Genomic DNA, 14,460 nt, shown 5'->3' with positions numbered 1-14,460 from the left:
TGCACCGAGCTGCACTTGAGGTGCTCCTCCATGACACGTGCTGTCAACGCAGCGGGTGTTTGCCTGTCGCGCCAATTTTTATGGACGGGAAATCGGCTTTGGATGGGAGGGGCGGAGATGCGAAGGAGAAGTGGCTCGAGAGCCGGGAGGGTGTTATATAAAAACATAAAGAAAGGCTATAAAAGACTGTCATCATTGACGTGGGAACTCGCATCGTCCTTGAATGTCCATCAGGAGAACGTGTTAGATTGGGTTCTTTAGACCTTCGTTCTGTTCGAGTTCGGTTATAGTAACTAGGGTGACGAATCCGGTTATAGTAACAAGTGTGGAAAATCCGGTTATTGCAACCACGAGGACAAATCTGTTGATATCAACCAGGGTGACAAATTCGGTTTAATAACGTGACAAATCTTGTTACACTAACCAGCCTTGACAAACCTGGTTGTACTAACAAATATGACAAATCCAGTTGTGTTAACAAGTGTCACGAATCCGAGTGACAATAAGTGTGACAAATCCGGTTATGGTAACCGGTGTGACAAACCCGGGGATGGTAACGAGTGTGACAAATCCGATTACAGTAATCAGAAACATCATCCGGTATGGTTAGAGACTATCACTCGATCGTAAAGGGGACGTACTGGCTTTTGGCTAAGAAACACATCTTTAGCTGCCCTTACCAGGGCTCGCTCTCTATCACGCGTATCATTTTCAAAAATAAGATTGCAGTTGCAAAAATCTGCCTTCCGTTTTTTTTTATTAGTTTTGTAGACGATGGAGTTTGTCTTGGTGGACACCTTATCTGTGGTTCGTTCATTTCGTAGTTTCTCGTGTCTGTGCACAGACACTTTGCACACGCACCAGATTACAGCCGCCATTGCTGACCTTCTCTCGTCTTATCCAGATGTCGGGCCACTGAAGCGGGCGTTGAGGAGCCTCCACTAAGGTCGATGCTGTGGAGAAGGACAAGGTAGAATCTATAATGGCGATAACCTGCCCTGCTGTGGCAATGATGAACCGTTGTAAACGTAATAAGAGGAAACAAAAACTGAAGGTCGGTTACGGCGGCGCTAATGCACAGCTGCTGCAAAGAGCCTAAGACATATACGTATGTGTGTGTGTGTATTTATTTTTGTACTTTTAGTGATGTGTTTGAAGGAACACAGAGAAATTGATAAACTATGTCATTCCAACCGTGCCATTGCTACGCGTGTATATACATAGTATGTATATATAGTAGGTATGTGGAAGCCAGGAAAGATTGCAGGAAACAGTCTGGTATCTCTTTCCCCCTCTCCACATGAGGTCTGACGCAGCTGTTGCACATTCGGCCGGCTGACGTACTCGGTGTCGGGGAAAAAAAAAAAAAAAAAAAGGAGCTATGTACGGGTTGTTCGCGGGCGTATTTGGATATCCGTTCGCCTTTCAGAGGATGTTCTAACGGAGACGGGTACGGTCTTCTGTAGCGCTCTCTTTGTGACAGAAACGACGACACGCAGTGAGTTCTCACACCAGTTCGGAGCGGGCACCAACTCTTCTTTTCCGTGCGGATGACAAGCGCTCGTCTACGCGGGGCTCATTTGTTTCTTTCGTATCCTATTCTATCCCGAGTGTCAATAATGTAGAGTTTCCTTTCTTTCTTTCCTTCTTTTTTTTTTCTTTTTTAGTTTGTCCGAGCTTGCGTTGACCGTTTCGGATAAGCGCGGTTCCGGCGTTGTCCCCCCCTCAGTCATTTGCCACTTGGGAAGTCCCCCCGATAAGATAAGATGGCGGCTGTGACTGGAGATTAGCGCCGCCCTGTTATCGGCGGACGTGCTCGTCGTCGTCGTCGTGACTCCGCACGCACAGATGTTTCCATCGCCTCGCTGGAATCTTGACACGGCGGCGGCTGCGGCGTCGGCAACGACACTCTGACTCAGCGATGCCTGCGTTCAGCAGGATGCTGGCCGTCTATGTCTACGACAAGCTCCGGTAACTATTGCACATACCTGCGGAATACGGAAGGGTTGGTGGGACGCATCTGTTCGCAAACCGGGTTCTTAGGAACACGGGGTTTCCGGAGCACCCTTGTGGTTTCTCCCCCAGGACACCTTCACCGGTGTCCCAGAGACCCCCCCCCCCCCCCCCCCCCCCCCCAATAGGGTTCTTGAGAGCACCCTCGTGGCTGCTTTCCCTAGCTCCCGAAGTTCCTCAGCAGACCTAAACCGTCCATCGATGCGCAACTATGAGTCGAACGCTCTCCAGATATATGGTCAGTATTGTTTGCAAGCTCTGTGGGCCCGTATACTGCTTTACTGCATCATTAATGTCGAGATAGGGGAGGGGGGATCCTCAGTTATCAGGCAAAGCATGGAAGGTTTCCTCGAGGGTTAAAAGTCTCGGTATCCTTGGCGTGACGGAATTGAGCTGTACCGGTTCGCTTCAGTGTCGATGAAGTTAGTCTCCGCGTGTAGGGTTAGGTTTAACATTTTTTTTCTTATGTAAAAATTAGTAAAAAAAAAATATTTTTTCTTTTTTGTACAATTGAACGGTAATATATTAGTACAGGGATGTGTCCAGGCATAGGTCCCAAAGTTTAGAGAGTTGGTTCATCGAACTATGGTCCTTGTCTTGTTCCACTATTTCATTAGTTTATAGAGCAGATTGCACGTTTAAGTGTCTCCGTTATTAACTCAAAGTGAGTAAGCGATTCAATAGGGAGTTTTCGTAGATCGTTTCTTCTGTCCCGCAACGCTTTCCGCAATCCGCTACGGGATCCTGAACTCTGCAGTCAAGGCCAGCGGCGCGCATGCTCACTGGAGGCGTCTTCGTTGCGTATAGAGCGTAGCAGAGTAGGAAAAACGATCTACGAAAACTGACTAATAAAAACAATTCGTCGTAAAAAAAAATGTTTTTATTTGAGTTTACAAAAAATGTGTGGGGTGTGTGCCCCACACGTTTTTGGGTTGAAAGCGGAACGCTTGTTGATGCCACCAGTGGGCGGTGCAAACGTGTGTGGATCCTCAACATACTTGGGTAGTAATTCAATTACAGTAATTTAATTACTTTTCCTGGTAATTTGTAATTGCAATAATTACTTTTGGCTAAAAGGAATTGTAATTGTAATTTAATTACTTTCTAGCGTCAGTAATTGCTAAATTTCAGGCACAATTACAGTTACTTATGCAAGATTTTGTGGCGGCGGCGCTTTTCCCCCCTGACCACGGAGACGACAGCACAGTCAAAGCGACAGGGGAGAGTGTGTCTCCCAACCTGCTCGAAAAAAAGGAAAAGAGGGATGGGAAAGAGAGGCTGGGATAGAACGGAATGGAGGATTTTGTAGACTGTAAAACGATTTAATGAAGAATTTGAGAAATAATTTGATAAATGAGGGCTACATTCGCGTCCGTTTTCGTTCCTGTCGTAGTTGAATCTGACTCTTCGTCTCGTTTGCTTCCTGTTGCTCCTGCTTCTAGGGGTCTTTCTTATTTCTCATTCCCACACGGGGGCATCGGAGGTCGAAGTCGAGCTGGTTGGCTCCGATCACATCATTCGGTCGAGGCGGGGAGGTTCGAGGTTCTCCTTTCGCGTCTTCGCCGCTAGCATATTCGCTTACATATTTCAGTCAGGTTTGGAACTTTTTTGTTCATGAAATTATTCTCTTTTCTTTGAGTTTTTCACGTCCTTCTCCTCTATCTCGTATGTTGATACCACTAACAGCAAGTCGAGCTACTCTAACATCGAGGCGAAGAAGCAAAGAAGCTTCAGGTCTCATTAACACGACTCACCCTGCCTTACTTCCAACTGTTCTTGCTGCACTGCTCTTCCTTCTCCCAATCCTCGTCTACCTTTTTGTATAAATCTTCATTATTTAGTGTTCGCTCTACCTAACCCTTTCAACCGTTTGTCAGCCTGATTGGACGAGATTCCAAAACTTACAAACCGCGGCTTTAGCTGTAGGGAGCTTGTTTTTGCATTTGTTGTTCGTTGAAGGCTTCTTTTTTTATAGAGGGCTTGCCTTGCACTTTGTTTTTACACCTCTATCGTGACCCTCCACGCGTTGTCCTCTCGTCTTGGCCTGTGGAACCGTCCCGAGGCGCGCAGTGCTGCTTTGCATTGAGAAGCTGCAACAGTCTTTATCTACAATGGAAAAGGAAAGGCTGCCGAGGCCTTGTTGCGAAAAATGCTCTAAACAGATTAGCACCAATGTAAAAAACTATAATCGTGAGGAGCAAACTCTCCGCACCGTTTCTGAAAACAAATTCAATAAACCGAAAGGCGACCTCCAATTTGCGGAAACACTTGCAGGTAGGCAACTTTCTTGTTACTTTGAATAATACTTACAGTTATAAAAATAATAATAATATTAATAGCTTGTCTATATCTTCCAGCTGAAACACGCTCAAGTAAATCGTGAAATCGAGGCGTCCAAGAGGCCGCAGTTTTGGAATAATTCGCGGATTCTAATTTTCGCGACGCGGTGCGGTCGCGATATAGATTCCGATATGTTTAAATTTTTTTCGCGAATTGTAGGCGATTCGCGCAATTCGCGAAAATAAAGTCGTTTGCAGTGTATCATGAATTTTTCGAGGTCGTTCTTGCCATGCTAAATTCAAATCGGTCTTCTTTATGAAACGCATAACATCGATACAACCATTGCTATCCTAATGATTAGCTACATGACGATCCTAAATTTATTATTTATCTCAGGAGCTTTTTGGGTGTTACCGTGCACTGAATTAACCCAGAATCCCTGGCAATAGAGTTGCTGCTATTGTGACACTAGTTTTGTGGAAGCGACCACAGTTCGCGTGCTACGGTTACCCGCATCCGGCATGTTACAAGTCCACAGACAGGGAGAGGCAGCGAATCATCGTGGCTGAAATGTTTTCGTAAGTTGTCGTATCCTTTAAATGTTTGACGTCGTTTACAAGTTTCTCTTATTAGCCATTTTTACGTGAGTTTTATGATACCAGTACTGTCGCATATTTGTTTCCTTGTATTATTTTTAAGTTTATTTTTTCTTGGTTTGACTTGGATATCATTTGCATAAGCTCTAAGGAGATTCACCTCGCACCTGTGAATTTTGTCGCCATTTTTTATGTTTTGAGAATATATGAACGCAGGAGTTCATTACTCCAAACTATTAAGTTCTATAATCCATTTAACAAATTTCATAAAAGGAAAGTACAATGCGTGACATTTATGCAGAGGCCATATAACTCGTTTACAGTTATATGGCCCAATGTGGGGGGTAACTCTCAGAAATAAGTAATTGTAAAGTAATTGCATTACTTCTAAAAAGTAATTTGTAATTGCAATGAACTACTTTTGCGTAGTAGTAATTGTAATTGTAGTTAAGCTACTTTTGGAGCTAAGTAATTGTAATTGTAATTAAATTACATTTTGAAAGTAATTTACCCATGTATGATCCTCAACATGGAAAACGACAGTGGCGCCAGCCTTTTCGGGGTTAGGTTTGCTATGGAGGCACCTGCTCGACGATGTAACCAAAATCCATTTTTGGTTTTGTGGTGTTTTTTTTTAATGTATATTATTGCCGCTTGTTCGGCGTTTTCGACGCTTAGCGAGCCTACGCCATAGTTATCAACGTGCGAAGTCGCGTTCCGACGATGCGCTTATCGGAAAGTTTAACGCCCGAAAACGGGCTGTCGCAACAACAGTGTAAGGCTGTTGTGCACCCAGGCACAGAGTGCGACGCGGTTTGCACGAACAATGCAATGGCCTGTTTTTGCTCTTCTTTTTTTTTTTTCTGTCGTTAGTAGAATGTAACCGAAATAAATAAATGGGTGGAATGTGTTTATCCGAGGCACTATTCTCCCTGGGGAAGATGTCTCAAAACTCCGACGTCGTGTTCGGACTTAAAAAAAAATCATTAAAAGAAACCTTAAAAGGTCAATGACAGGGTATTTATGCTCGCCGAGGTTTTTAGTTGTGCGTGACATATGAGAGCCCAACTACCCAGAACAGAATTTGCGGCTCGAAATTCGGTTTCTTTCCGCCCGAAAACCGCCGATCAAGAATTGGCCGGTCTGAGTCGCGCTCACTCTCTTCTCCAGGGTCACGGGCTGTTTTCTAAGGTTTCGACGCGACCACCAATTTTAATCCAAGGCGTGGGTCATTGAGGCCACAAAGTCAATATTAAAAATAGAAAAAAAAAATATGAAACCCATTTTTTGTGGCTTCCAAAAAGCTGCAAATACTTTGAATGAAAAAAAAAAAAAAATAGCGCAGACAACCGGAAGCATTCTGTGCGTTTACTGCATAATTCTCAACATGGCGTCGTTTTGCGTATCGTGGGACTAGCAGATGGCGGCGGACGACGGGCGTTGGACCTCTACTTCAGAACTGTCGTTCACGGCACCGGCGAATTCTGTCTTCCTTCGAAAAATAAATTTTGGACCGATCAAAAGAACTGACATCGATCCCGTACAACACGCCCGACCAGCAAGCCGATTGCACGAAGACGTCGCCGAGCCGTCGTCCATTCTCGTGGCTGAAGACATCGCTCGCTCAAACATCAAGCACGAAGTGCGTACTTCGAGTTGAATACGCACGCGTACGGTTTCTTTACGAGGTGCGAATGTGGCATGTGCGTGGTGCTGCCAGACTTCAAGCCGGGGGTGCATGTATTGAGGGGAAATCGGCAGCAAACTTCCGACTTACAGTCTACCGACTTCGTTACTATGCCTGAAAGAGTGCCTTCAGTAGCTCAGTGGAAAGCCGTCCACTTCACACGCAGAGGGCGCACGGGTTCGATCCCTAAAGTAAGTGTACTTTTTTTTTTTTTTTTGTCAAGCATTTTGCAATGTTTACATTTCTTTTTTTATAATTATCACTGAAAAAAAAATTGTTGTGGACGATACGTCGTTGAACTAAATGGTATGGGATTCCATTTTTGACACTTGCGAACTCAATGTAGTCACTTTCCACAAAATGCAAGGAGCATATGAATCGGGTAGCGTCCGCTTTCTGAGCTTCGAGTAACTGTTCTACAGGAATTGCAGCCGGCCATTGATCCCGACCCGTTGATCTTTCGGAAATTAGTGCACTCTGCCGCACAATGCTACTTTCAGATGCAGGACATGTGAGGCAGCTCTTCACGCAACATCTTGGGAGTATTCTTTTCGGAGCCGATCACGGGAACTCACCACGGGCACTCACCACTAATTGCCAACACTTAAATGTGCAAAACAACTCATCTTGAAGTATAGAACTGCGAGCGGAACAAACATAACTGCAAAGGAATCGCATGGCGAACGAACGCATTTCGTCTGCTACTTAACGCTAGACACTTCGATAATTTTTACGCGAAAAAAAGTTGTAGAGCAACATTGGCAGCGAGAGATTTATTTGAAACTCTGCGCGCGAAGACCTCGACGTTGCTGGTCATTCCGGAATGACCATCTCGGTCGTGAAGCCCACCGCAGTGGCTTGACGCCAGTGAGTTGAGTTGATGTATACAGCGAATGACGTCTACAACGAACGGTTCCCGTATATGGCGGACACCTTTTGCGGAACACGACGTTCGGAGGACGTTCTGCGACCTGAACGGGCAATGGCGTCAGGGTCTTGTCGTTCTAGATGCCTCTGCGTGGCCGTGACGCGTGTCACGGTGTCGTCGTAGGTGTCGACACTGGGCCGCCTGCGCGTGATTATTTACCTCTGCCGAGTCCCGGCGTGAGCCGTTGGAGCTGTCGCGGAACAAACACGCCGTTGCAGTTCCGGTGACCTGAAGTTGTAGCATTCCAGCGTGTGTACTACTTCTTGTTGACAAGGACGTCCGTTGTCGGTGCGTTTCGGATGTGGAAACCGACTGGAAACTGGAACTACGCTACTACTACGTACTTGCACCACCGTGCGGGAATGTGCAAAGCGAATGTGATCCTTACGTTGAATTTCACGAAATACAGCCCCGTGAGCATTATTAAAATTAGACACCTTTCGCAGGGTTCTTCTGTTCGTCACGTTTTTGTTTTTCTTACCAGGTTAGGTCGACATCTAGGACGAGGTCATTTTCTAATCTGTGTGTATCGCTAAATAAGTATAATTCGGCTAAGTACATGGGGGCATGCGGAACTGCAAGTGTAAGGACGGGTGGAAGATTAGCCGCTACTGCTGTCATGAACTCTGTAGCTTTTGGCACTACCGTATTTCCCGGACTATATAGTCCGCACCCGGTGTATAGTCCGCGGGGGCGAATTCGGAGTCAAAAATTGAAAGCCGTTTACAACTTCCTGTAACTCCGAATTAAAGCGCAGCTCTTGAGGAAGAGGAGGGAAGGGTACTGGGGGGAGGGTATACCCCTTTTCCTTCCTCCTCACCTCGTCATCCTGCCTGCTACTCCGCCACGGGGGCCACGTGGCCCCCCATGAGGCTACGTGACCCCCGTGACGTCATGGGGGTCACGTGACCTCAGGGGGTCATGTGACCTTACGGTTATGCCTACGCTGCTCAAGCCGGAAACGGGCGCCTAAGAGCTGCGCTCTAAAATAAAAGTTATTGCTCAGATAGTCTGCACGCGGCCCATAGTCCGCACTCCGTGCTTAATCCAAACGTAAAAAAAAAAATGATCGTACACAGCACACCGTGACAAATGCCTGCTGTATTAACTCACAGAGACACTTGTATCACACATAGATCACTATTAATATACTCTGATACTCACAAAATCCTTCGCGTCTTGTCACAGAGGACGATCTAGAAAAATACAAAACCTTGTGTATAGTCCGCACCGGGTAAAATTTCAACTTTTAAACATGTATAGTCCGCAAAATACTGTAGTTAGAATTGCCGAATCATGCAGGTTCCAAGCACACTCCACCTTGCCGCCCTTTCGCAATTCCTCTTTCTTTCTCTCGTCTTCGTGGCCGTACTTGATGAGGCGAAAAAACGTAGTTCGCGTGTTAAAAATTTTCCTCGCAACACGGCCCTAAGGGAATCGTGTGCAGTTGATCAACATAAGAAGGCCCAAGTGCTGAATGTTCCTGCGTCACTAAAGAAGGCCACCTTTGGCCAGAGATTGAACACGACTACGGCGTCAGCATTCGGCTAAAACTTTTGTGACGCATGCAGGAGAATTTATCACGTGCGCTTTCTTTTCTAGGAAGTGTCGAGTTGGTTCGATCTTTCCGTGTCACTTTTTCTTTGTAGATTTCTTCTACCCTTCTCATTAGGCGTTTGATGTCTGATGACGGGGGTGGGTGACGTCATCGGTGTGTGACGTCCTCTATTCCAGCGAGACCGCGGTTCCTCTGTAAATATAAAAGAAGCTGTTACCCGATAGCGTCACATCATCGAAAGGTAGAAAGGACCGAGAGTAGTGTTGCCGAGAACTGCGCTCGGCGATCGTGGCCGTCTGTTTTTGACTGCAAATGTGATTGTGACGTCACGGTAGCCTGCTTGGCGTTCCGTTGAGGGGTTCTCCAGAATAGGGCTAACGGGCTGTGATATTAAATCCAACAAGCTCGGTCGTAGTGGTACCGTCGGTCGTGTTGCGGTGGCCCGTCGCGATGCCCGTTCACAGTCTCTCTTGCCTGACGCAAGGGCCCTGCGACAACAGAAGGTTGCGCTTCGGAAAGAACTCGCCGATGAGTGTCAAGCACGGAACTAAAAACGATTTCTTAATACGTTCGTATTGAACACAAATATGCGGACGCTGACATATTCGTCATTCTTTTGAGACTTTCCTGGACCGGATATCTCGTTTCTAAACCGTTTTCTGTCGTCGCCCCGAGAAAATTTCCATTCATTCATCACGGCTCCTGGCAGACGCAGGTCAGTGTACGCCACGACATTTAGAACCGCGCCCTTGTCCCGAACAACTTTTGTTATCAAATCTGTTATCTCAACTGAGGACAAGCATACACGGATAAGGGCAGCAGAACGCCCCAAACGTCGGCCAGTGGTGTCATATATTTATAGGGACGCTGCACGCCTTGCACCGTCGACTCACGGCTCCTGTCTCATAAGTCAGCAACGCCGCGCAGCGCCGAATTTTCGGCGTCACCCACTGGTAGGCCATTGCGGGGCGCAGATTGGAGACGAGCGGAGACGAGTCAGCTTTCGGCCGGATATACTCGTTTCCTCACTCATTGGACACGACTCCCAGCCGAACGATGACGCAGCACTCGTTGTCCAATCAGTGGCCCCTCGTCGGCCTCCGACAGGCGACGCGGAAAATGAACGCTTATCAGCCAGTAAAAACGCACGCACGCATGCACGCACGCACGCACGCACGCGCACACACACACAAACAAACAAAAACGGAGTCATTGGGTTGTGGACGCATACGCGGCATCAGGTGTTCTACAGAAGAAAGCTACTGCACATGAGCGTTCCACAGCCCAGCAGGCAAAGATGGCGGCACACAGAAAACGATTACTTTAAATCAGAGTGCAGCCGGTACTACCAGCCGATGAGGCCAATCAAACAGCGCTGAAAGTGCAACGTAAGAGTGGTGTTGGCCGTCTTTTTTTTTTTTTTTTTTTTTTTTTTTGTGCTCATCTCGGCTCATGCAATCAAGAGCAGAAAGTGCGGCTTGACTTTGTGCTTTCAGTTCGTGTGTATGCGTTGCGTCCCTTCTAGGCAGGATACAATTGTTACTTTTTCTAGGCATTGGACCTCTTGCAGAAATATCGGTTCGGGAGTAAATGGACCTGGTACGCTCTCTCTCCCTCCCTCTCTCTTTTCTGGCCGTGCAGAGATGCAAGATTTCTTTTTACATCAACTTCCGGGCTGAAGATAACCCACGATATGGGACATAGGCGAAGTTTGGGGGGGGGGGGGGGGGGGGGGGGGGGGAGCCGTATCAAGCTCACAGCCGCTCAAGATGACGCAGGGATGACGCAGCAGCAAGATGACGCAGGAGGATGTAGCTGACGATTTGGGGTGTCGGAACAGCCTCGGACCCAGTCGCGTGTCTGTCCTCCATCGCGAAAGTTTAGGCCGACGATCCGCTGCGCGGGACGGAAAAAGGGGGGAGGGGCTGCCGTGGTTAGGCCTAAGGTTCGGCCCGCGGAGTTCGGACCATGGCGCCCAAGGCGGCTCGTGTGTCGTGGCGGGACCGTACCCGTCACGTTCTTCTCGTCCTTCTTGCTTCGTGGCGTCGGTCGGTGAAGAGGACCGCGTCACGGCGCGGCACCTCCATGTCTTCCACCTCGCCTCCCAGGTTGTTTTCTCCATATTTTTTTTTTTTTTTTTTTTAAGATGTGTTTATTTGGATTTTTTGTTTGGTGTGCCCATGTCTGTTTTGCAAATGCAGGGTGTGCGCTGGTTCTTTGCCTACTTGCGTTACTGCCCCTTTCGGTATTAATGGAGCGCGCATAGGGCGATGGTTCTCTTGCGCTCTTACTTCACGCTCTATGATGCCTTTCGGTGTCCTGCTAAAGCTTGTGATTCTACGGAGTTGGGCACAGTTTCCATTAACACCGGATCGCTTTTATTTTTTTATCCTTTTGTACTAAACCCTTTCTAGTGCAGCTGGCAAGGTCGCGCTGGAATCGAGGCCTTCGAAAGAAGTTCTTTCGTTCCTGAAGAATTAAAGGCGGATTTGAGAGTATTTTTATTCCGTGAATCCGAATGACGTTCGTTGTCCCCGAAGTTGTAACTAAACGCGAAAAAATTTCCCGAGCAGTCGTTACACCGTATACCCAGATCTTTCGGCCGCCGAGCGCGTGTCGACGGTCGTGTGGGCGGCGCGTGCAATAGACCTCTTGCCGAATTACCCAAGTATCAAGCAGACGATTTTGTGCAACCTCCGTGCACAAAATTGAAAAATAATCTCGATATTTGCGACGATCGTGGAGGCCCAATGAAGACTATTAAATATATAGAACCGTATTAGTCTCTCCAAGTCCTGACGCAGCCAAGGTTACGAGCTGAGCAGCGTCAAAAATGTTTAGGATCATCGCTTCGGCGATGATCGAACTCCCCGATGGAGCGCTCTTAACGCCGTCTGATTGATCCGATCAACTTATATCGTTGGGTGCGTCTGGACTTGGGTGAAACAAAGTGTATAAACACGCAACTTGCATTCTAAAACCTGTTTTGGGTTCACTTTTTTTTTTTTTTTTTTTGGGGGGGGGGGGGGGGTACGTTACTTGATGGCGAATTCGCGCAAATTGCATCCACGCACGTCGCAGAAACGGCTATACGCGACAGAACCTGACCCGCGCATATATATACGTCCCTGGTTCTCGTGCGCGTTGAAGAAAAATAAGCGCGGGGGTAAATGATTGATCGACTTGTATGTTGCGCGCATGTGGCACGCGTGTTTTTATGTGTACGTCGCGAGCAAACTGGGTATATGCTCGCGAAGGTGTGGTGCATTGGGAGAGAATCGTGCTGTGCGGCACTGTATTTTTGGATTTCGAAAGAAGGGATACGTGCGGAAATTCGTATTGCGAAATTCAGTTTACCCGTTCTAGTATTCCTAAAAAAAAAAAAAAGGGTAACGTATAAATAGGTTTGTGGGGGGGGGGGGGGGGGGGGGGGTGCTTCGAATCCGTGCAATCTGTCGAAGGCTTATTGCGAATGTGGAGAAGGCGGCGGTGTGTAACACAATTTCAACTGCACGTAAAAAAAAAAAAAAAAAAAAAAAAAACGATTAATTTTTGGTTATTTGCTGGGGGCGTGCCAGATGTCTTTCGTCAATTTGACAAATAAAACAACCCAATTCAACTTGAATCATAAAAAAAAAAGTTTTTTTTTTGCTAATGATTGCCGAGAACTTCCCATCAAACCTTCGCATTATGTAGAAAAAAAAAAAAAAAAAACACTTTTTCTTTAGTCCATGCCAACAATGACTATCCTCTGCATACTCAGCTTGGGTAACTGACAGGAACTCCCGGGGCGTCTCTGCCGAGTGCTGCCCCGTAAACTGCACTGGAGTACGCAAAAGATAGAACACACGATCGAAAGATGGGCGTTGTTCGGATGACGGCGTGTTTGTTTACAAAGGCCGCGATATCGGGGCGAACAGGCCAAGTGTCCGGTCGCCATTGCGCGCGACCCTATGACCGTTACAACATATCGCGGAAACGGCGACTTCGTGCAAGGCGTGCGTTGCGTGAAATAGCGCGGATATCGGTTTTGGGTGGATGTTTTTTTTTGTTTCCTCCTTTGTGGATTGGCGGTTGTCTCTACCGGACTCGTATACATATGCATCGGACGCACGTATGTTCTATTGTTCTAGAACGGCGAATCGGCGGACATGTTGTATATTGCCGCATCGGAACGACATTCGCGAGCTGGTTCTGGTTCCTCAGATTTATTTCGCAAAGGCCGTATGCATCGTATTCGAGGGTACCGGCGTAGCAGGCCGAGTTTGGGCTTACTTCCGGTTGCTGGCTTTTGTCACACTTCCCTTAGACACTGCTGGGTGGGTTCGTGTTGTGGGTCCGACACTAAGGAAGGAACAAAGGCTGTCTGTCCTTCTTTGTTTTGTTTGTTCTCTCTCTCTTTCAGCTGTCTGTCCTTGTCTAACGAATAGCGTTGCAAGATATGGGAAAACTCTTTTAGTGCCCCCTTGCGGGGCTTATCGAAAGAGTGTGGTTGTAGTTTAGTATACGGCCAATTTCAGGGCCCTCAAATGTCGCCATTTTTAAGTGGCGAGAAAGGGACCGTCTATTTTGACGTAAATTTTTTAAGCCATCGCCAAAGATCGTCATATTTTCACACTTTAACTGACGCAACACGTTTTTTCAATTTTTGTTTCACGCACGCAAACAACTGATCGATTAAACCATTACTTTCAGGCCGTCAACTAACCAACCCAACAGTGCAAAAATACGAAATATTCTAAAAGAAGATAGTTTATAAATTATATTTTCAATTTCCTTTCCATTTCGTCAAAAACGTTTGACGTCCCTGATTGGAACACTAACCGCGAGTGAAGATTTTGTTGGTTTCGACGTTCGTCACGCGTTCGGCGACGTACCGTGTCGTTTCTTTTTCTACGCACGTATAATTTTGGCGTCGTCGACTCGCTTCGTGCGGAGAACGACCTGCCCCTGACGCGCAGGCGTCGGGAATTCGCATAATTACGCCGGGCCACGAAATATATCCCCGTGTGACAGCTCTCCCGATTTCATTTGCTCTGCCGGAGACCTATTCTCGAAGCTGGCATTTCAACTTGCGCGCCGCTGCCTGCGTGTTCGCGTTTTATTTGAAAGTAGCCGAGAGCCGTTCATATATTCGTTGGCGGTTCGATATTAAGTCCCCTTTCCCGTCGTGTCCCCCCCTTTCTTTTTGTTACTTTTTACGCGTACTTTTGAAAGTTTCGTCGACACTTCGCAAACACGAATGGCAGCCGTCGCCCATAGACCGTTTCGAAAAGGGACTTCTGGCCGGTGCAGTTTTCAGCGTGTGCTCGCTTTTCGAAGCGACGAACATGCACGTGCTGGGCTGTGATCATTGCACGCTGGGCTGTGCTTTTGTAAACATTGGCGGGGTGTATAC

General features: G+C 47.2%; 1 protein-coding gene across 1 annotated transcript in view; it reads left to right on the top strand.

The window, feature by feature from the left end:
• Window positions 1-1,807: 1,807 nt before the first annotated feature.
• Window positions 1,808-14,460, top strand: part of LOC121834713 (oxidation resistance protein 1-like) — a gene marked incomplete at its 3' end in the record, with an annotated part of 38,043 nt that continues 25,390 nt past the window's right edge. The window contains exon 1 of the mRNA XM_042288448.1: window positions 1,808-1,971. Within this exon, the coding sequence (XP_042144382.1) occupies window positions 1,922-1,971 (50 nt within the window). The remainder of the gene's footprint in view (window positions 1,972-14,460) is intronic.

The sequence above is a fragment of the Ixodes scapularis genome, unplaced genomic scaffold (assembly GCF_016920785.2).
Source record: "Ixodes scapularis isolate PalLabHiFi unplaced genomic scaffold, ASM1692078v2 ptg004861l_1___fragment_2___debris__unscaffolded, whole genome shotgun sequence".
NCBI lineage: Eukaryota > Metazoa > Arthropoda > Arachnida > Ixodida > Ixodidae > Ixodes > Ixodes scapularis.
This window is presented reverse-complemented; position numbering and strand designations above follow the sequence as displayed.